Here is a 20,967-nt window from a genome sequence, read left to right on the forward strand (position 1 = left end):
GTACAAGCAATACATGTATATATGTATATTTTTCCTCCCACCTTTTTCTTTAATTTCTTTGCCGAACCTGTACACACGCAAACAATAAATATAAACCGATTACATGCTTTAACGAGTAGAGATCCGTTACGTATTATCACTTCGGATCAGTTCACTCCCATATTAGGTGTGAATATATCACACACCTCACCTTCTTTATATAGCTTCCTTGCATAGAACTGCCCTTGTATTGTGTATTAGACCAACACGGGATATAATTTCTACGAGATTGGCAAGGTCAATCAGTGGCTAAGTGGAGAAGCAGTGAAAATACAAAGGGGATTTGAACCGTAGCTCATTTTTTTTCCTCTTTTCTGGTTCTACCGACCGTCTTAGAAGAGTGTAACGGTATATATATTAATATATCTTTCACTCCTCTCTCTTGCTCGTTGTTTTTTTTTTTAATTCCGCTTGAGCGTGCGCACCATACGAGAGGGAGGAACAGACGGTTTTTTTTTTTTTTTTTGGGATATGAGTAAAAAGGGTAACATTCGCCTTCAGCCGCTCTCTAATGATCCAGAAGGCGCCCCAGGTTCATCGCTCCAGCAGATAAAGGTGCAACAGAAAGCTCGCGAGGATAATGAAAAGATACGACTGAAGCGTGTGAAGGGTGCTATCGTACTTATTTCACAATTTCTTCTGGACCAGGGATACGTGGGTTCGCTGCAGATGCTTCAGCAGGAAAGCGGTTTGTCGCTTCAAAAGTTCTCACCAGCCGATAATATAGATCTCCTCTCCATTATTATGGAATATGAGCAGTATTTTGAATTCCGTTTCAACCGCCGCCCCAAACTGTTTCGAGCCAATGAAGGGGTGGAAGAGGGTTGTGTAGATGTTCCATCCGGTGGCGAACGCATGGCCGTGCGACGGCGAGGTAATGAGCAACTCGGTGGAAGGCCGAAGCCGCAACCTCTCAGAGCAAATGGTGGGCCCATAACTTATGGCAATGCCGTCTCTGTGGGTGAAGCACCTCAAAGCACTGCGCAAGAGTTAAAGCGACCAGGTCCTGGTGCACAGTGTCTCGCCCGTGGTTTGGTATTGGCTCATAAGGCATCTCCTCCATTGGGTCCATCGCCAAGTTCACCACCGGGGTCTAATGCGAGGCGGCCGGTAGTAACGGAGTGTCCTTTCGGGTTGGCGGGCATGCGTGTGGAGGCGGCACCGGAGTTTAGTGGGGATGCGGTTGCATGTAGGTCTGACGATGATGGTTTCTTCGGTCGAGCGCTGAAGCCGCTGCCGCGGTTTCCAACGGTGGAACTACAGGAACTTGCCATGACAATACAACGTGACATCCTCGACAGTAACCCCAATGTGCGATGGGGTAGTATAGCGGCGCTAGATGAGGTGAAACGTCTTCTAAAGGAGGCTGTAGTAATGCCCGTCAAATATCCAGAACTGTTTGCGGGTATTGTGCGCCCTTGGAAAGGTATTCTTCTTTTCGGACCTCCTGGAACAGGCAAAACACTTCTTGCGAAGGCTGTGGCGACGGAGTGTCGTACCACATTTTTTAATATTTCCGCATCTAGTGTTGTGTCCAAGTGGCGTGGCGATAGTGAGAAGTTAGTGCGTTTGTTGTTTGACATAGCTGTTCATTATGCGCCTAGCACTATATTTATAGATGAGATCGATTCCCTCATGTCAGCGCGCGGCGGTGAAGGGACGCATGAAGGGTCGAGACGCATGAAGACAGAGTTGTTGATACAAATGGATGGCTTGTCAAAACGGCGCGGTGGCGAGGTAGTGTTTGTTCTTGCTGCAAGTAACACTCCGTGGGATCTTGATAGTGCAATGTTGCGTCGCTTAGAGAAACGTATTCTTGTTGGTCTTCCAACGCATGAAGCACGGGCGACAATGTTTCGGCAGATTCTTACTGCATCGGCGGCATCGGCAGATATTGACTGGAATGCATGCGCCGCGGCTACGGATGGTATGTCAGGCGCTGATATTGATGTCATCTGCCGTGAGGCAATGATGCGGCCCATTCGACTCATGATTGAGAAGTTAGAGGGTGCCGGGAGTCCATCCGACCTGAAATCAGGTGTAGTTCAACGACCAGTGATCACCATGCAGGATATTATGGCTAGCGTGGCATGTACGCAGAGCAGCGTGCAGCAGTCGGATTTAAGTAAGTTTGAGGCCTGGGCGCGCAAGTATGGCTCCGGAGCGTCGTCATAATTTCAGTATTTTATTTGCATGCCTCTCCTCTTCACCCTTCATCTTCCCTAATTGTTGCTGTTGCGATGCGTGGTCAATCACCTGGTGCAGTAAACACGCGCCATTCCCAGGATTGTGGCGACAGAAAGGCCCGTGTACGGGGGTTGACTTCGATTTCTTTATTTTTCTGTTGTGTGGATCGTGTAGCTGGCAATGCCTGTGATCTTCTTGTGCGCGTCTTCTGTTGTCACTGCTCACGCACAGGTTGGCGTTGGGCTTTTTTCCCCGCTTGAATGTGCCGTTATTTTTCTTTTTACCCCCTATTCTTTCTTCTACATTACCCCCCCCCCCCCCATGTTACTTGATCGTTTTGTTATATGTGCTGTTGTTTGCAGGCACTTTTGTTGCTTTTGCGAAGCACTCGTTAGGTATAAATATATACATTTAGGGACTATGCATTCTTTTTGCGACCACTCGAGGGAGCTGTTTTATCTCCCTCTCTCCTCTATTACATTATGTTGTTACCGATGGTATTGTTATGGTAAGTTGTTGCTCCCCCCTTTTTTTTCATGTGCATCTTTCATTGATATGGCACGTTTAAATTCTCTAGTCCTGTGTCGTTGTGGTTGTGGTTGTGGTTTTCTTTCCTTATCTTTTTACTCCTAAGTGAAAAACGTCTTTTAGCACCTTCATGCGTGTGGGGAAGAGCAGAATCGACTTTACCAGTTTTCCCTTCTGCAGTGGTATTTTCTTCACTTTTTGTTGAAAATTCGAATTATGGTGGGCGTCATCTTTGGAATTAGCGTCTATGATTTCGTCGTCTTTTTTCGGTCACATTGCTCCGTTTCTCGTTCTTCTTTTCACGGACTTTCCTCGTATTATCCTCTTCTCTCTTCTCTTGCAACTACTTAATCATTTACTTACTGAAAGTCAGTTAGACACCTGAGAGTGACAAGTTACCGCCTCGCCAAAAATCATACGTGCAGGGCAAACACTAAACTAGATAATTACTACTACAATTACAATTACCATTTCCTTTTTCGTTATTATTGTTGGGATTACTCTGTACTCCTTCACCTTTACCTCAAATGGTTTGCAGCACGGAGCGAGCTCCTGTTGTTATTTTAGACGGCGGCTCGCACCACCTCCGCGCCGGTTATGCCAGTGACGGAGCGCCCCGTTTGGACATCCCCGCACTTGTCGGCCACCCACGTAACCGTGGTGTTGCGGTGGCAGCAGGAATGAATGAATACGAAATTGGCGACGTTGCCCTCGCCAAACGCGGGATGTTAACAGTTAGTAGTCCCATCGAGAGTGGCAGGGTGGTAAGTTGGGAAAATATGGAGAAACTGTGGGGCCACGTCATGTATTCTGAACTGCGTGTGAGGCCGGAGAGCCATTGTTTTATTGTCCCGCAGTCTGTTAACACACCTGCTTCACAAAAGGAGAAAACACTGGAACTTATGATGGAGACATTCCATGTGCATTCGCTCTTCCTGGGCGCATCACAGGTTCTTAGCTTGTATAGCTATGGTCTTACGACAGGGCTGGTGATTGACAGCGGCAAAGACCGCACAATGGCTGTACCGGTGCATGAGGGTTATGCCCTCGGCCGACACGTAGCGGAGAGTGATGTTGCGGGGGAGAAATTGACAGAGTATTTTGCTTCACTGCTCCGTCTTGAGGGTTACAGCTTTGGTACACCAATGGAAATGCAAGTGCTCAACAATGCTAAGGAGGATCTCTGTTATGTCAAGCCCCCTATATTCAACATGACTGGACCCAGCGCATTCTTTTCCCCATCAGAGTTTCCTGGTGAATGCGACTATGATCTCTCACTTGAAGGCGCGCCGGGCGAAGGGTTTGAGGATGGTAGAGAGGATCACTCGTCGGATGAAAGAGTTTTTTATCTTCCGGATGGTAATGCCATTCCTATATCAACCCATCGCAGTTTGACGACAGAGGCTCTCTTCGATTTTGGTATTTTGGGTAGCCAGTACGTACCCAAGTCACGCTACATGACAGAGTTGGGGGAAATATTCCAACCATCGTTTCCCATGGGTGTTAGTTGGCTCGCATTTGCTGCTATCAACAACTGTCAGCCGGTTATTCGAGCGCAGCTTTATGCTAGTATTGTCCTCTCCGGTGGAAATGTCTCGTTTCCCGGCACAAGGGAAAGAATAGAAACAGAAGTAACACAGCTCTACAGGGAAACCCACACCAGCGAGGCGGTGACACCCATAGCAGTTAATGATATTCCCTGTCGCGTGTACAGTGCATGGGTTGGTGGTTCTATGCTCGCGGGCACTTCCATGTTCCCGCATCTTGCTGTCTCACGGCAAGAATATGAAGAACAAGGACACCGCGTTGTGCACTGCAAGTGCCAGTAGTGTGGATGTTGTTTGCGTTAAAAATGTTCACTGTCAAGCTCCACCTTTGGCTGTGCTGTAGTTTTCCATCACTTTGTTCTTGTGTACATTCAGCAGGGGTGCGGCACCGTTGAATTCAAATTTGGCCCACAATGTTCAGTTGTTGAAGAAATGTGAAACACTTGTCAACCTTCCTAAGTTTCTTCCTACTGCCGCTTACGTTGTGTGCGCGCGCACAGGTGGGTACGTATATGTAATATATATACAAGGACGCGCGCGCTGTAGAGGATGTTAAGCAACAGCAGCGACAGGGCTCGAGTTGGGTTAGGGGTCATCCTAAGAAGATAAGATCTCTTCACTTATCCCTGTGGAAGAATGTGTCGTCCATTGGCGGATTGCACAAAAAGAAAAAAGTCTACACTCCCTCCCCGTACGGCCTTCTTTCGATTGCTAGATTGTTTGCTGCTCCTTACCGAGGTCGAAGTTTTGGTTCCCTGTATCTCTTTTAGTCGTTTCCCTCCTTTTTTTTTCATCATTTTACAGTTCTCCAGCACGAACTTTCTCTCCCAGGGTTCTCACGTGGTTCAGTAGTGGCTCACCATCCTGCTATGCGCTCCGGTTTGTTCGGAACCGAGGGACTCCGTAAGGAAACTCCACGTGGCTACACGGTGGTGGTGGAGGGTACCACCGCGGTTCTGTTTCCACCAGCCGCCGGGAGCAGTACTCAAATTGGTCGAGGGTTCAGTGACATTGACAAGGAGGAGGTTGGGAAGCAAAGGAAGGATGACTCTTGCGCCCCTAATTGCTCTCTAAACAGCAAGGAGGACAATACCTGCGGTGAAGAAGATGAGGAATGTGGCCAAGCTGTGTTTTACAATCCTGCACAGGTGGTGAACCGTGACCTGAGTGTCTGTGTGATTGCTTGCTTCTCACAGCTGAGAAAGGAGGAACCGAAGAATAAGGGTGGTACGCGCCGTGGCATTACTATTCTTGAGGCATTAAGCGCAACGGGGCTTCGGGCCATTCGGTATTATAAAGAAATTCCAGATGTGAGGTTTATTATTGCCAATGATATCGACTGTGACGCGGTTGAATGCATTCGACGAAACTGTGAGTTTAATGAGGTACCCTGTGTTGCACCGACTTTTCAGGAAAACTTCCCGTCCTCTTGTATTCGCGTGGATGAGACAACAGGAACAGTTGAAAGCGGGGGAGCAATTTTTGCTAATTTGGACGATGCGAATGATCTTATGTTTAGGCTCGCTACCAATCCAACTGTTAACCCTGGCCATCGCCTGTGCCTTGCTGCCACGCAAAACGAATCGTGTAGAGATGGCGTTGATACAGAGTCTGGTGAGGCGAGGGGTATCAGGCCCCTAATACAGCAAGAACTTGTGGACGTCGTTGATCTTGACCCGTATGGTTCCGCTTCCCCCTTCCTTGAAGGTGCTATGCGGTGCATTAGGGAAGGGGGACTATTGCTCGTGACGAGTACTGACAGCGCTATCTTGTGTGGGAATTACCCAGACACATGTCACGCAAAGTACAACACTGTACCTACGAAAAATGCTGCGTGCCACGAGATGGCAGTGCGCATCCTTCTCGCTGCCGTGGAGCGTGTGGCTAATAAACACCGCAAATACATTGTTCCGTTGCTTTCTCTGCATATCGATTTCTATGTTCGTTGCTTTGTTCGTGTGTACACGCAGCCGGCAGAGGTGAAGCTCAGCCCATGTAAACTGGGTTATCTCATTCAGTGCAACCACTGCCCCGCGTTTTGGGTTAGACAAATAGCCGTCTCACGTATGCGGGTGAAGAAGCGGCCTCGAAAACTAGGCAATGCGGGAGAAGACGTAACTGCCGGAAGTCAAGGCAATGTGGCGAAAAGTGAGGAACATCGCCTCTCAGATTCAGGAAATGCGAGAGGCACCAACGAGGGTGGGGAGGCGCACAAGGCTGATGAATGGGGGTGGGAACGATTCCCTGCGGCTCCATCCCGCCGTGAGAATCCCAAGATAGTTTCCCCTAGTCTCCAACAAATTTTTCCATCTTCACTGCGCGGTCACTGTTGTTGTGTTTGCGGAGCATCTGTGTCGCTGTCTGGCCCCATCTACGCGGCCCCGACGCAGAGTGCGCCATTTCTCGGGCAGCTATTGGTAGAGATTGAGCGGCGCGCTTCTGCTAACCATATTACCGCTGTGGCGCGTATATCGGGCCTTGTTCGCGTTGCAATGGAAGAATTAGCCGATACCCCGCTCTTTTACCAGTTGCCAGACGTCGCCTCTTTTGTACGTGTCCGTTGTCCCCCCGCCCCGCTATTTATTGGAGCCCTAGGACGCAAGGGATACCGCTGCAGTCAAGTGCATTGTGCACCGTCAGGTATCAAGACTGATTGCCCCCCGGAAATTGTGGTCGGTGTGATGATGCGATGGAAGAAGTACGAAGAGGAAAATAATGAGAGAGTTGTTGAAGGAGGAAAAGAAGAGGATGCGGTGCTTGATATCCACTCTGATCGTGTGACCTCTCCTCCCGCCATGATTGAAGGCGGGGGTTGTGGAAGCGGTGACGGAAAGAGTAATGAGAGGGGAACCAGGAAGAAAGGGAGGGTAGATCAACGCGTGCCGCTAGTGAAACCTTTATCGGATGTTGACTTCTCCTACGACAAGCAATTTGATTTCCGTGGTGCTGTCACAGGCGTGGCGAAGTTTATTCCCAACGCCCCCAACTGGGGACCGAAGCGAAAACACCAAGGGGCCATGCATTCCGCTGTCGATGCTCCATGAGAAACACATAAAAAGGGTAGTGCTTCCTGCTACCACGTCCCCACCACCTCCCTGCGGTTAATCACTTAACGGGTTTTAATAACCATCAATTAATGTGGGGGTTCTGTAAAATTGACAAGCAACAAAGAGAAGCACATTATGCAAATAATTATCGTCGGTCACGTGAACTCGATTTCTCTGTTGTTTGTGGCTGTTGGTGCCCCGAAAAATTACTCACATGCACTTTCTCTTCGATTTACTTCAATGTGAAGGACACCAGACCGCTCCTCGTTGTACATATAAACAAAGGAAAGGTGGGAGTGCCGTTCCTGGTGGCACAACACTTGTCCTCTCAGCAAATGTTTTGCCGTTCCGTGAAGTGGTTTAGTGTATTTGACGCTTGTTATGTTCTTAACCTTGACCGCCGCCAGGACCGCTGGGCACACGTACAGCAGCAGCTGTCCCGGGCGAAGTTAGAGACGTTTCTTCGACCACCGGCGAAGGTTACCCGTGTGAGTGGTGTTGATGGGCAGGCGCTAGATGTGGAAGCGCTTCATCGAAACGGCCTTGTAACAGACGTTGGATACCAACGGTTCCTGTTGCCGCTTGAGGAAAAGTTGTTTGGTATGGATTTAACTCCCGGTGCTATCGGTTGTGCGTTGGGCCACAGAAAGATATGGGAAACTGTTGTTGAGAAGCGTCATCAGTGTGCATTGATTCTGGAAGACGATGTTGAGTTCCACCACAAGTTTCCCCGACTTTTGAGAGAAGTTTGGCCGCGTGTTCCGAGCGATTGGGGAATCGTGCATCTTGGTGGACTCGACCTGCTCGCTAGTGGGAAACCGCCAAGACCCTTTGTTGACGTGGGCGTTCGGCATGCATACAGCGGACATCGTGAGCTGACAGCTTACGTTCTTCACCACGCCGCTGCAAAGAGGTGCCTTGAGCACACACTGCCGATGACGTGGCAAGTGGACACCCATATTTGTAGCGTCGTGACGGAAGATCCGGCGGCACAAGACAGTTACATTTCTGATCCCATGACGTATGTCTTTCAGCCATCATTGGCTATTCAGATCACATCGTTCGGAACTGATGTGCAGAAGAGACCGTCAGACAACCCCCCACTCGAAGATGCAGCGCGGCGTATGCGAGAGTTTGTAGGAGGGGGGACGTCCGTTCGCTGAGGGTCCAGCGTGATACGTAACTACACGTGTAGGTGCTGAAAACCCCGCGTGTCCGCGTTCCTTCATGTTTGAATCAAGAAGGATGGGAACTCATTACGGCAATTGACGTAACGCATTGTGGTAGTGGTACACCTCCATTGTTCTAGCAACACTCTCGATTGGCGTTCGTTATTACTCTTGGTGTTTTCTCCCGAAACGTTTTATCTCTTCTGTTTCGATTGGGTCTTTACCCTACCCCCTAATGTTGTCGTGTCCTTTAGTCATGATTCCCGAGGCCGAAAGTTGCTTTTTCACTCAATTTTCTTTCTCTATTTTATTTTCTAACTGATTTTCCTTCTTCCCGTGACCGTAAAGGGCAGGTGCGCGACCTCTTCGAGATAGCAACAAACGCACCGCTTACAAGAATCAACTCATATATATATATATATATATAAGTAAATTTCTTTAAAGGTATATATATATACGTATCTGTGTCTCTGTGTGTATCTTTGTATCTATCCTTAGAATAGTTCATCGGTGGGGAGGTGGTGCCGCAAGGTCCGTACACACTCAACAATGCCTAGTTCCAAGTCGGACAGTGGGGATCCAACGCCGGTGCAGCACCTAGCTAATGAATCGATGCAGTCCTCAGCAACGTTAAGTGCCAGTGCCTGGGCTTCGGCGGTGAAACGTTTTGAAGGCCCAAAATCGAGTGGAAATAGTGCACCCACCGACGGCGGGAAACCCCGACACAAGGAATCTATGTTTGCTGTTAAACAGGCGACAGCACCTGAGACGATGGACCCAATAATGAGACGGCTCGAGCTCCGCTACGAACCGTTGCCGGCGGAGAGGCAGTATTCAGTTCAGTCGTCTTCACGAAAGCAACGCGGGGAACAACGATCCGATGTTGTTGACGTTTCGATGCAAGCAGTGCAGGATGAAACTGTAGCGCTGCTAACCAGGCACCTTCCCTGCATCCCGTCTACATTACCGGATGTGACAGAATGGAAAGAGGCAACCAAGTCGCAAAATGAACCTGTACTTGACGACCGCATCACCGCACAGACGATCCACAGGTTGCTGTGCAAAGGTCATTTTCGCGACCGCAAACGACAGCTACTGAAATGCCGTTCCAAGCAAGCGATAGAGGAGTTCGACGAACTGTTACCTAGCAACGCAGTTAATGCGCTTTCCAAGCAAGTGAGTCGCTTAGAGCCGCCTTTTGTGGAAAAGATGATGGAAGCTAAGATGTACTGTAAGCAGCAGAAAAACGATGAATCAACACCGCGGGAGGTGCACCCCGCTTCGTGCGAGGGTACCCCATTTTCGCGGGCCCCGCCGGGTTATTACCACTCCCATCTTTCGGCACCACCACCCTCTCGATGTAGTTTTACGGCAAGCCCGAAGGGGGACTTGTCACCACTGCAAAAGCAGGCATTACCCGGGATACTCACTGCATCGGAGGATAATTTTCCAGCGAAAATTCCTGCATCTGTGACACTAACGCTCTCCACCGCCGCAGGTGATGATCAGAGTATCGTTGACCAGGTGGTTGCTTACGCTGCGTCCAAACGTCGTCCCAGTGTTGCAGTGGTTGGTGGTGACCTTATTGAAACTAACACCCAAGGAGACCCGTATGGACACGGTTGTGACCTTAAACTGCACCCGTCCCACAAACCCGTGTTCTCTGCACTAGATGCCGTGCTTTCCGTGAGCAAAGAATATGAGAAGGTTCAGCAGCAGTGGCCGGGGAGAAGCGCTTCCCGAATAAGTGCGGCGCGCCGCGGCATAACGGAGCGCATCACATCACTTCATTCGTCTCGCATTCCACCAGAGTTTTGGGTTTCTATTCACCAACCAACGCTTCCGGGTACTAGGCTTCTTCAGCACCCACACTTGGCAAAACGGGAACAAAGCGGTAGCGTGCCAGAGAAGACGCTGATGTTTCCTGCAGCCAATGCAACGGGCAGAGCGCAGGTTTATCTGCTTGCTGATACCCTGGACCGTATGCTTGAGGAAGGGTCGGGGGATCTTGAGGTGCTTGCAGACAAGGAACTTGCGCTCCTGCTGATCCCAGAAGAGTTAGACGACGGCAAACCTGCCGGCTTAGGGGCTGTTGGCTCCTCAGAGAAGTTCACCAATGTATGTCCACTTAAGTCTTCTGACGATGCACATGCGCAGTACATTCAGTCTGCGGAAAGGGTTATGAAAACAATCGATATAGGGCTCGCCGAATTATCTCGGCAAGTGGGAAGCTTCTGCATAGAGCGCGGTGCGCTTCTTGATTCCCTCCGAATTGTTATTAACGACCTTTCATCGAGCTGCTTCGCATTAGTGAGCTACTGTAAGGATCGCGCACGTCAAGAGCTTATGATGCGGCGTGAACTTGCTTCTGCCTCAAGCAAGGATGTGGAAATGGTCTTTGAGCTTCGGGAGCAGTTGAAAAAAGCTCAAAGTGAGGTACAAGCGTTGCGAGAAGTAAACAATGAATATGTAAAGAAGGCCCAAAAATATGATACATTGATTGAGCGGTTGATGCTAAAGGATAGCATGTTTTACAAGCACTCGGCGGACCTACATTTAAGCATGCTTATGGAACTAGAGGAAAGCTACACTGAGTCGACAAATAAAGGAATGGACGCGCTGTACCACCACACTTCGACAAATGCAGCAGAACCCAAAGTAGCTGAGGCACCCATAATTCGCTTAGCGACTATGAAGCAGAAGGAACATCAGGAAGCGGAGAAAAAAGTATATGAAGAGTCGTATCGTCTAATCAGCGTCTTGTCTAAAACCATGGATACCGTTGAGAAGGTCTGCCAACCGTTATACGACCACGTTGATTTGCCGAAACACAGGTCCACTGTCAATGTTGCCTCGTCAAAGTGGGCGATGATAGCTTCCGCCGTTGGTTCTTACGAGGTAGAAAAGAAACATCGCCGGCGTGTTTTTGATGTATTCGCCGAGTGGAATTCCTTACAGGAGCCCGTTCCTGCTTCAGCATTGCCTGACGATAAATTGAAAGATGATGAAGTGGAGAACAAAAGTCACGCCGTCGAATCCCATGCTTATTCATATTCCACCACCCCCAGAGGTTTGGAAAATACTCATAACGCTGACGCGCAAGAGGGGACCTTCACTACCGATGTGGTTACGGCGTCGCAATGCACAGAACTCGGACAACCTTCTTCAGCAGCGACCCGGCGGATGCGGCCCATCACTAAGGAGGATCTGGTTGCTATGGATGTGAAGGACTGCACTGCTGAGGAAATAAATGCGCTTTACGCTGAAGATTTTGACATGGCCGCGTACCTGCACCCCGAATGGAACCCCCCAACCGACGTTGAACTGACTCCGATGGTTCTGCGGGATATGATTCATGATGTTACGGAATCGCTTATGCATATTGCGCTTCGCATGCAAGCCCTTTCCACGAGTAGCTTCATCGAGCAGTGTTTGAAACCGCCGGCGATGCCACCCGCACACCCCGAAGAGCCATGTTCGCTGTGTGGGAGGAAGGACCGAAGTGCTATCGGCAAAAAGAACAGGGGCGAGGCATTACAGAAGGTGGCGAATGAGGTCCAGCGACGTTATGAAATGCTCGGGCAGAAGTGTCAACGAGCTGAGGCCGAGCGGGAGAGGCTTCGCAAAGAGCTTCAGATGCAGCAGGCACATGAGTGTAGATTAGCACGGGAGTTTGGTATGCGGGAGGAAGAACTAAAGAAGGCAAATGCAGAGCTTGCTGAGGAGAATAATCGCAGAGGCCGGCGCAGGCGGTCGCAGATAAACACTCACGAGAGGCCACGAAGTTCTTTCATGCGTTCGTCGGTGTTGTCCGAGATGCTTAATTTATCTGGCAGCATAGACGATGCCCCAGTGCCTGGGGAGGAAGAAAAGTAACCGCAGGTGGGTGAAATCGTGCAGGGAGGTGCCTCTGTGTGTTACAAACTGTAGGTATACGGATAAATAAGTGAATATATATATATTGTGCGCGTGTTTTGGGAACGGGGGTGGGAGAGGGGGTGATGTACAGAAAGAAGGTAAGATTGTGCCATGCGTCATGAGCGAATCGAGGCTCCGCAACGAAACAGGGGGAAAAAAAAGGATTCCAGTGAAGTGGGGTAGGGAGAAATGTGGAGGAAGCGAAGGGCATGTGGAAACTGGAGGGGAAACTGAACGTAGAGACGTTGGGGTTTACTAATGGCGGAGGTTGGGAAGTAAAAAGAAATGCTCCAGGTCCAACGTATTTCCGAGCCCTCTTTTTAGTTGTTTCATTCCTCCCTTTTTTGATACATATGCGTAATGCCTGTATGTTTGTGTTTGCGTATTGTTTAATTATTTTCTCACGTTGTGTATATGTACATACGTCCGATAGTGTGTAGCATGCGAGTGGATGAATGCTCGTAGTTGTATTTCTTGTATATGGTTATCAAAAAGTGCTGGGTGGTGTGGTCTGGAGCAGATGAAACGCACTTGCTCACGATCGAGTGTGCTGGTCCCTTTTACTTGCTGTTTTTTTTCTTTTCTTCATAGCAATCGCACAATGTCCGTTTCCGCAATAATTTCTTCGTTCTGCTGTGTGTGTGTTAGTGAACTTCAATTTGGATTGCAATAGGGTACTGATGTTAGTGCTTCTTCGTGTATTTGTGTGGGGACAAACGTGCCTTGTTGCATTTTGTTTTTTCTTTAGATTTTCTTCTAATATTTAGGTGGTGATGATATGATCGTCGTTTTTGCTTGTTTAAGGCGGAGTTCCGATTGTGGTGCTGGGCCACAAACATGTGTCACTGCGCTTTTTTGCATTTCTTAAGTCCGTATTCGTTTCTTCATCATCACTCCTCCTGTCTTTGTCAATGTTGGCGAACTCATCAGTTCCTTCATCCCTTTGTGGTTATTACTGTTTGTTTTTCCTTTTTTTTTTGCCTGAATTCAACGTCTTCCGCTGGCTTACACACCGGTGACTTGTAGCAATTCCGTGACTATATCTTCCTCCCTGCAATTTTAGCTCCTCGGCGTGGGAGGAGAAAGTGAAAAAGAGCGAAGAAAAAAACAACACATTTGTGTGTGCGTTCGGGTTGTTGTTGTTGTGTTTTGCAGTGTGGTAAAATCCCTCCCTCTTCTTTTATGTCCTTTTTCTTTTTAATTTCACCTCACTCCACTTTCCCCCTTGCGTGTGTTTTGTGGATGACACAACGAAGTAAGGGAGCAAGTATTAGTGATAATTAAGAGACTGGTGGAGGGTCATTTACCCTCGGAGATACGACCAGACACGCACACAGCGAGAGGGAAGGGGGTTTTGTTTTCCGCCCTCGCGGGAGGTCTGAAGAAGAAAAGGAACTTACGGGAACCAGCGTGGCGAAGTGGACTCACAGTGTGTTATTAAGGAGTGTATTTAGGACCGTGTTACCGGCGGAGAAAAAGAGAGGGAGGAAAGGGAAGGAAGGAAGATTAGAAATAAGCGAGGACCACGCTTTAAAAGGTTTTGTTGTTTTGCTTGTGTGTCCCCCATCCTTTCTTTTTTAGAACGCTGTGTTTTTGAAATGGGTGAATATCCAGACAACGCCACTGACACGTTATCCAGGGCGGAGCGCCTTGTGTCCAACATCAACGCCAAATTTGCCGCATTTCTACAGCAGTTGAAACCAAACGAGCATCGCATCAATGGATATGGGGAGACGCTTGTGGATGGACGCACATCGGCATCTGGGTTTGTGAGAAATACCGAAATCATTGAATTGTACGGTCGAGAAGAAAGTACAAGTTCCACTCTCTTTGAAGATGCGTCCAACCCACATTATGTGCATCGCCGGAAGCGCTCATCCTCACTCTATTCGACATGTGGTCGAAGCAACCAAAGTGCCGAGCGGAATTTGTTTTTTGCTGCCAACGACTTGTGTATGTTTCTCAACGGTGGTGTGGACTACCGCAGTATTTGTTTGAAGTACCAGGAAACACTGGAGGTATTACTCGGCCTTATTCGCGATGACATTGGCATGCTGCACTCAGTTAGTATCTTCACCCCTGATATGGTGTCGGATGCGGTGAAAACGCTTCGGAACCTCTACACGGAGGCAAAAATACTGCTTGAGCAACACGGTCTTGTCTCGGGTGCGCACTCACCGGAGAGACGTGCAAGTACTTCACCTGGACGCTCACCCGACCACACGGCTACTCAAGTTGAGCGCATCGGTTCCCAAGTTATGGGGCAGAACAATAATGGTTTAGATAGTGGAAACGGTAGTGCACAGTCACGCAGCGGTGCTGAGGCACATGCTCATGCAATGTATGCGAATGGCGGCGGGCGCTCACCTCGGCCGGCTGCACTTGTCGAGGGAATACTGAGTACGAGTAGCAACAAGCACCGTATTCCTTCCAGGCATACAGACACGGAGAGGTATTCCCCGTTGCATTTTTGCAGTAGCAAGTTGAAACCACAAACCACAAAAGTGACACCTACTGAGGGTCCCGCGGCTCCCGTTGAGGTGGACATAACCCAAGGTATTCATGGCTCCTCCACAAAAGAGCCTAAGATTTCAAATGAGGAGGCGTTTGGTCCCCATCCCAGGGAATGTAGGAATAACGCCCGTCGACTTGCGGTCCAGGAAGTGTATGAAAAAATTTTCCATAATGACGGCACTGATATGCTTCGCGATGTAATGTGCCTCATAGCGGAGAAGGAGTACGGATTTACTGCTCCCGAGTTGAAGAAGTACGATGTTTGCTCCCAACTTGCAAGTCGCTTGCTCCACTGCTACGCAACCGCATCACAGCAACGCGACCAGGTACCAAATTCAGTTACAAGTGGCCCTACACTGCCTTTTGATTACATAGAGAATTGTTTCCACTGTAACGTTGAACCGAACGATCAAGTCTTAAACACGCTGAGTTGCATCGCAGTGGGGAAGCGAACTTTAAAGATCGTGCTGGCCAACATGCACATAACCGACGATGATTTGCGACCCCTCGTGCCATTGCTATCGAAATTTGACCAAATGATCACCCTCGACATCAGTAATAACAGATTCGGTGACAATGGCGCACAGCTTCTTTGCAAATCGATGTTGACCCACCCAGCGCTGAAGGAGCTCAATATTAGTGGAAATTTTGTGACGGATGCCAGTGCTGATGCACTTCTGCAGCTTGCGGCGTCAGCAACGCAATTGATGGTGGTGAGGAAGCAAGGCACCAATCTCAGTCCTGGTGTTTGTGAGGAACTGGAGAGGGCGCTTAGACGAGGACAAGGCTGTAGAAGCGCTCAGCGGCCCCTAGGAAGCGCATCGCACGTTTCCAGGCGCGCCCAATCCGAAGCAGATGCGTACAACTCTCCTTCTGCATTTTCTGGTGTTAGATCAACAAACCCACCTCCCGTTGTAGCTCTCAACAGTGTGGGTTATAAGTGGCAGCGACCCGCTGTTACGAGTAACTCAAATAGCCCCACGCCAATTTCCCTAAGTCCTTCCCCTCTCAACTACGTTTTGCATGAGTGGGATAGGTTGGGTGCATGCATGGGTTCGTTGGATACAAACTGCGCACGGACACAACAGGGTGTGCGACTGCCTTGTATCATAGCGAAGGGAAAAAAAGAGGGAATGTAAATGTGTATAAAGATTTTGCTGAACCCCGTGGGTTCGTGCAACCGGGGGAAGTATATGTGCATGTGTCTGTGTGTGTGTGTCGGGGGGGGGGGGGGGGAGCGTTGTCATATATTTTCTTCTTTCACTGTATTCTTCTGTTTTTTTTTTTCTTCCCTTGTTGATTCTAAGTAGTACCACTTGGTATTTGCTCCCCCTTACAATCGACATTCCCCTTTGTCGTTCGTTCCGTCCAACTGTCCCTCGGTGTTACCTTCGCTATTAGTTCCTTACTTTTCCCGCCTCCTTTAATATGAGTTGGCGCACTTTCAATTAACTGCACATTTGAAACCCATGCATTTGGAGCTGGTGAGTTGTGGGTGAGTTTGTGAAGAAGAAGAAAGTGAGAGGGAAAGAGTGGTGTGGCGAGGCCTCATTTTTATACTAACTCATTTTTCTTGTCTTTCTCTTACCTTTATTTCAGTTTTTAGCGATTGCCTCCAAGCACATATATATAATTATTTGTTTATTTATAATTTGTGTGTGTGTGTGTGTGCTCCCGCATCTCTCTACTGAGGCGTAAAGCCATGGAGAAGTTGGGAAGGAAAAATATATTTGATTGTGTGCATGTGCGTGGGTCCGGTAAGTGAAATAAATGGATGGAAGCGGCATATCATCTGTCGACATGTCAGTATCAAAAAAAAAAAGAGAGAGGAAAGCAACGGCAACCGACAGATAACGGTGAAAGTAACGAAAATATGTTTCGGGAGGAGGTAAAATAAGAAGATATAAAGATACAGATGATTAGATTAGTTAGGTAAAGGTTGAACAAAAAGAGAAAACTACGGCAATAAAAAACAAATGAGAATGAGGAGAAAGTCGGTAGTCCGTGAGTGTGTTTTGAATTCCATAGTAAGAAAGGAGGGAGAGCGGCAATCACAATCACTGTTTCCAAATAGTTTTTTTGTTGCGTTGTTGCTTTTTGTTTTTTTAAAAAAAGAGAAAGCCGGTAGTTGTAATAAACAGAAAAAGAGTATGTGTTTGTAGTCTTGTTTTTTTTTTTGCTTTTTTACTTGCCTGTCCGCTGTGGAAAAATGGAAATGGGGTTACTTTTTTTTTTGTGTTTTTTTCTCTTGCCCATATCTCTGAAGTCCAGCGGGTTTGTGTTTGGTTCCGTTGAGGCTTGTAGTTTTCTTTGTTTTTTTTTTGTAATGGCTTTCTAATATATAAATATAAAAATATATATAGATAATTTTTTGTTTCTTGTTATTTCTTATTTGTGACGGTACTTTACTCTGTCATGCACCGCAGAGGAATGTTCTTTCGCCATGAGTTTTTTTCTTGTTTATTTGCGCTCATGCGACTGGAAGAACGAGAAGTTGAGGCTCGAAGAAAAGCTGATGAAAAAGCACGTGAGAAGTTTGCGCGTGCTCTTTTTGTGTGCATTTTTGCTTCCACCTCGGTTGCCGAAATAAGTGAGGGGCCGAAACTTCTTTTTTTTTTTTGTCGCATGTACGTGCGGAGAAAAGTTCAGTGTAGATGAAATACATGGTGGCGCGCGTTCCCTTTTCTCTTTCGTTTTTGTTTAAATTTGTTCACCTTTTCTTTTTTTCCCCCTTCTCTATGCTGCGTTTCCCAAAGTTGTATGACAAGGGAATTCTCTCCCTTGCTCGAACCCGTATTCATCTTTCAATTCCTTTCCGACAACGTAGCCGTTGCGCGAAGTTCGGTTACCACGCGAATAAGCTGTAACAAGTAGGAAAGAGGGGGGAAACCTTTCACTTTATATTTTTGGAGTCGAGAAAAGTATAAAGTGAGACACAGAGTGCTACTTGTATTGGGACTGCGCCAAATCCGTTGGATTCTTACTTTTCTGCTTCACAGCTTGCTAGCATGTTAGTTAGTTTTTTTTTTGCGTTTCGCTTCACATTTCTTTGAAAAGAAGCAAGAGAGGAAAGGGCCAACCAGCACCAGTCTTTGTACGCTTACGGTAGCGGAGAAAAGAACAAAGCTAGTTGTGTGTTGTGTGTGGTGTGTGGTTAGTTTCCTCATGGCGGGAACTTCTTTACCGTCGGCAACTACCAGCCGTCGTTATGCCGCAAAAGTGGAGAAAGGTGAAAATGCTTGGCGTCGTGAGTGGTCCGGATTTATGTCAGGTGTGAGTCTGAAGGACCTGCGGAAGGGAGGTGGCGTTTCACTTCCCAAATCAGGTGACTTGGGAGCCATGGCCTCTGCTGGGAGTGGTGAAGGCTGCACATATTCGTACCTCTTTTCCTCAGCGGCAGATAAGAAAGCAGAGCGATTGGCTAAAAAGCAGGAGGAGGCGGAAAAGCGTAAGATGCGTGCGCAGCAGAGCCAGTGCGCGAATGACCCACTCGCCCATTTGAGCAAACACGAACGCACCTTGGAAGAGGCTAAACAGCGTGGTCTGAAGGTAGATGGCATGACACGAAAGGAGATTCGACAGTTTCTGAATTTAACCATATCGAAAGAGCAACAGGAAGCCGAAAAGAGGTTACAGGAAGAGGAGTTCAAACCTCACAAGTTGATGGATGAGAAACTGCAGTGGTATCAGCAGGGACCGCACCCGATTGATATCATTGCAGAAAAGTTAGTTATGCGGAAGGCCATAAAAAAAGGTAAACAACTCGGGTTACGGTACAACTACTTACTGCCTCACCCGTCCTGGGTAGCGCGGCGGGAGCGGCGGCGGCGGGAAACACCGTTGATTGGTTTAGGAAAGCGGTTCATATTTGACGATGAGGGAAACATGCTGGACAATTTCGGCACATGCCACGAGGCACCAGAGGCGTTCCCGCAAACTGGAGAAGAGAATGAAACCACTCAGCATGGGGAAAGCGGTTCCCACGACCAAAAGAGTTTGTTAGCCTCCACCCAACAGAGGCAACGAGCTTCTGAACCTACCACGTTGTGTACGTCTACATTGGACGCGGTGGCAGTTCTTGTGGATCCACGGGAAGTTAGCCGTTCGTTTGTGAGGGCCGTGGTGCGGAATCGCGATGCGGCTATTGCGATTAAAAACGCAAATTTAACAACATCTTACATCAATAGCTCGCTCATAAAGGGCCCAAGCATTGGTGTAGAGGATGCCGAGAAGGAAGAAGGAGAGAAAAGGAGAGCAGCAAGTAGTTCACTGAAGCGTCCAAGACTCAACTCAACGGATGGGCGTAAGGTTGTTCCTCACAAACGATCGAAGGCAGCATCGTTTGAGCCGTAAGTGAAGGGGGTTGTGGGGATTGTAAGGGCGAAGAACACTGCTTGACAACAGAAATGAGCGGGCGGTTATAGGAACTCCGTGAAGTACTCTGCGGACGATTTTATCTGTACGGTGTACCTATACGACCAATGCCATCGAGCAGCGTAATGGTGGTATTAACGGTTTTCGCCAGTGACACACGTTCCAGTGTGTGCGAAAGCTTGCCACTTTCTTTCTGCACATGCTGTGCAGGCTTTGCCTTTTTGAAGCTTAATTTGTGTATGTTCAGCTGATCTTCGCTACTTTTTTTAACCTTACACTCCTTTCGTTTCCTTCCTCCGACGCGATGGCGGAACGTACACGCATGCATTGTAATGAGTACCGGATAAACTCAAAGGCGCTTGCTATTGGAAACAAGGTCGAAGAAGAGGACAAGTGCCACCCCAGTGACGCGCGTCAGTTTATTGAGTTTATCAAAGGAAGGAGGAATTTTTTTTAAAAAAAAGAAGGGAAGAGATGCCGCTCCCCACTGACCCGCGGGAGTGGGTGAAGAAAGTTAGGGCCAAAACACCGGTTCTGTTGGAAGTGGGGAAACCGGCCCCCAAGGCAGTATTAAGTTTTGGTGGTTGCGGTTTCCTTGTGACGTACTCGTTAGGAGTGGCCTTGTACCTCCAGCAGGAGAAGGCGGACTTATTAGCGCAGTCATTTTTGCTAGGGGCGGGGGCGGGCGTCATTCCGGCTGTGGCGCTTGCTTGCGGTACACGCGCCGTAAACATTGAGAAGGTGCGCGACGCCATCTTAGACAACCGCTTTATGGTAACAGATGAAGAAAGGCGGATTGAGGTACTGACCAAGTTCATCAACCTGCTCCTTCCTCGCAATGCGGTGGAACTTGTTAGCGGGCGTCTAGCTCTTACCATTGGCTTTTCTAATCGTGACCCTGGTTACATGAAGCAGACGAAGGAGCAGATACACTTTGGGCATCATATTGCCCAGTGGACAGATGTGAGTGACCTCGCGCAGTGTATTTTAGCCTCTATGGCGCCTAACACTGCTAAGCCTATGATATTTCGTGATGCGGATAATGTCATGCGAGGGACGATGATGTCCCTTAGCAGTGAACTCGACCAATACTGTAGACATATTTATATTCACGGATACTGTGGTTACCCTTACAATAAACACCAAACGCGTCATAACATCTACTTTGGAAGACACGGCTTTCTCGCAAACACGTACTTTCCCTTTTGGAAGCAGGCGTTGCTGGCGTTCGCGCCGACTTTTGGTGGAGAAGCACGTCGTGAGGAACTGCTGGAGGCATACGACGCGGGATATAACGACGCAAGGCGCTATGAGCGTTGGGAGGAGGATCCTTACCATTTTTCGAAGGCAGATCGTTCACCAAGCGATGACTTTAGCTTCCGGCAGCTGCGGGCCAACCTGTTTGGTGGGAAGAAGGCAGCGGAAAGATTTGAACTGTAGGGTTAATAATGCAGAAAGAAGCAAATAAAATAAGCGAGCGGCGCGTTGATCACCTCGAAAACTTGGCGGTGCACTTTATTGCGATTTGGTGCGTTGGATTACTTAATTCCCTGGTGGGAGGAAAAGAGCTGTGGAGGTAAATGTCAATCCAGGTCCAAGGATAAGGTTTACTCTTCTACTGGCGGCTCCGTGACCGCAATGGCG

At 48.4% G+C, this 20,967-nt stretch overlaps 8 protein-coding genes across 8 annotated transcripts; all 8 read left to right on the forward strand.

The window, feature by feature from the left end:
• Positions 1-510: 510 nt before the first annotated feature.
• On the forward strand, positions 511-2,214 carry TbgDal_XI4490 (katanin, putative; the record flags this gene model as incomplete). The annotated part of the gene is made up of 1 exon (XM_011781293.1): positions 511-2,214. The coding sequence occupies one exon, from the start codon at positions 511-513 to the stop codon at positions 2,212-2,214; it is 1,704 nt and encodes a 567-aa protein (XP_011779595.1).
• A 1,067-nt stretch (positions 2,215-3,281) lies between these two features.
• Positions 3,282-4,583, forward strand: TbgDal_XI4500 (actin, putative; the record flags this gene model as incomplete). The annotated part of the gene is made up of 1 exon (XM_011781294.1): positions 3,282-4,583. The coding sequence occupies one exon, from the start codon at positions 3,282-3,284 to the stop codon at positions 4,581-4,583; it is 1,302 nt and encodes a 433-aa protein (XP_011779596.1).
• A 587-nt stretch (positions 4,584-5,170) lies between these two features.
• Positions 5,171-7,345, forward strand: TbgDal_XI4510 (N(2), N(2)-dimethylguanosine tRNA methyltransferase; the record flags this gene model as incomplete). The annotated part of the gene is made up of 1 exon (XM_011781295.1): positions 5,171-7,345. One exon carries the CDS (start codon positions 5,171-5,173, stop codon positions 7,343-7,345), a length of 2,175 nt encoding a protein of 724 aa, XP_011779597.1.
• A 92-nt stretch (positions 7,346-7,437) lies between these two features.
• On the forward strand, positions 7,438-8,511 carry TbgDal_XI4520 (glycosyltransferase family-like protein; the record flags this gene model as incomplete). Its single annotated transcript, XM_011781296.1, has 1 exon — positions 7,438-8,511. The coding sequence occupies one exon, from the start codon at positions 7,438-7,440 to the stop codon at positions 8,509-8,511; it is 1,074 nt and encodes a 357-aa protein (XP_011779598.1).
• A 555-nt stretch (positions 8,512-9,066) lies between these two features.
• On the forward strand, positions 9,067-12,393 carry TbgDal_XI4530 (hypothetical protein, conserved; the record flags this gene model as incomplete). Its single annotated transcript, XM_011781297.1, has 1 exon — positions 9,067-12,393. The coding sequence occupies one exon, from the start codon at positions 9,067-9,069 to the stop codon at positions 12,391-12,393; it is 3,327 nt and encodes a 1,108-aa protein (XP_011779599.1).
• Positions 12,394-14,033: 1,640 nt separating this feature from the next.
• TbgDal_XI4540 (hypothetical protein, conserved) lies at positions 14,034-16,088 on the forward strand (the record flags this gene model as incomplete). Its single annotated transcript, XM_011781298.1, has 1 exon — positions 14,034-16,088. The coding sequence occupies one exon, from the start codon at positions 14,034-14,036 to the stop codon at positions 16,086-16,088; it is 2,055 nt and encodes a 684-aa protein (XP_011779600.1).
• Positions 16,089-18,114: 2,026 nt separating this feature from the next.
• On the forward strand, positions 18,115-19,302 carry TbgDal_XI4550 (hypothetical protein, conserved; the record flags this gene model as incomplete). Its single annotated transcript, XM_011781299.1, has 1 exon — positions 18,115-19,302. The coding sequence occupies one exon, from the start codon at positions 18,115-18,117 to the stop codon at positions 19,300-19,302; it is 1,188 nt and encodes a 395-aa protein (XP_011779601.1).
• Positions 19,303-19,797: 495 nt separating this feature from the next.
• TbgDal_XI4560 (hypothetical protein, conserved) lies at positions 19,798-20,763 on the forward strand (the record flags this gene model as incomplete). The annotated part of the gene is made up of 1 exon (XM_011781300.1): positions 19,798-20,763. One exon carries the CDS (start codon positions 19,798-19,800, stop codon positions 20,761-20,763), a length of 966 nt encoding a protein of 321 aa, XP_011779602.1.
• Between the last annotated feature and the right edge of the window lie 204 nt (positions 20,764-20,967).

Source organism: Trypanosoma brucei, chromosome 11, assembly GCF_000210295.1.
Source record: "Trypanosoma brucei gambiense DAL972 chromosome 11, complete sequence".
Taxonomy (NCBI): domain Eukaryota; phylum Euglenozoa; class Kinetoplastea; order Trypanosomatida; family Trypanosomatidae; genus Trypanosoma; species Trypanosoma brucei.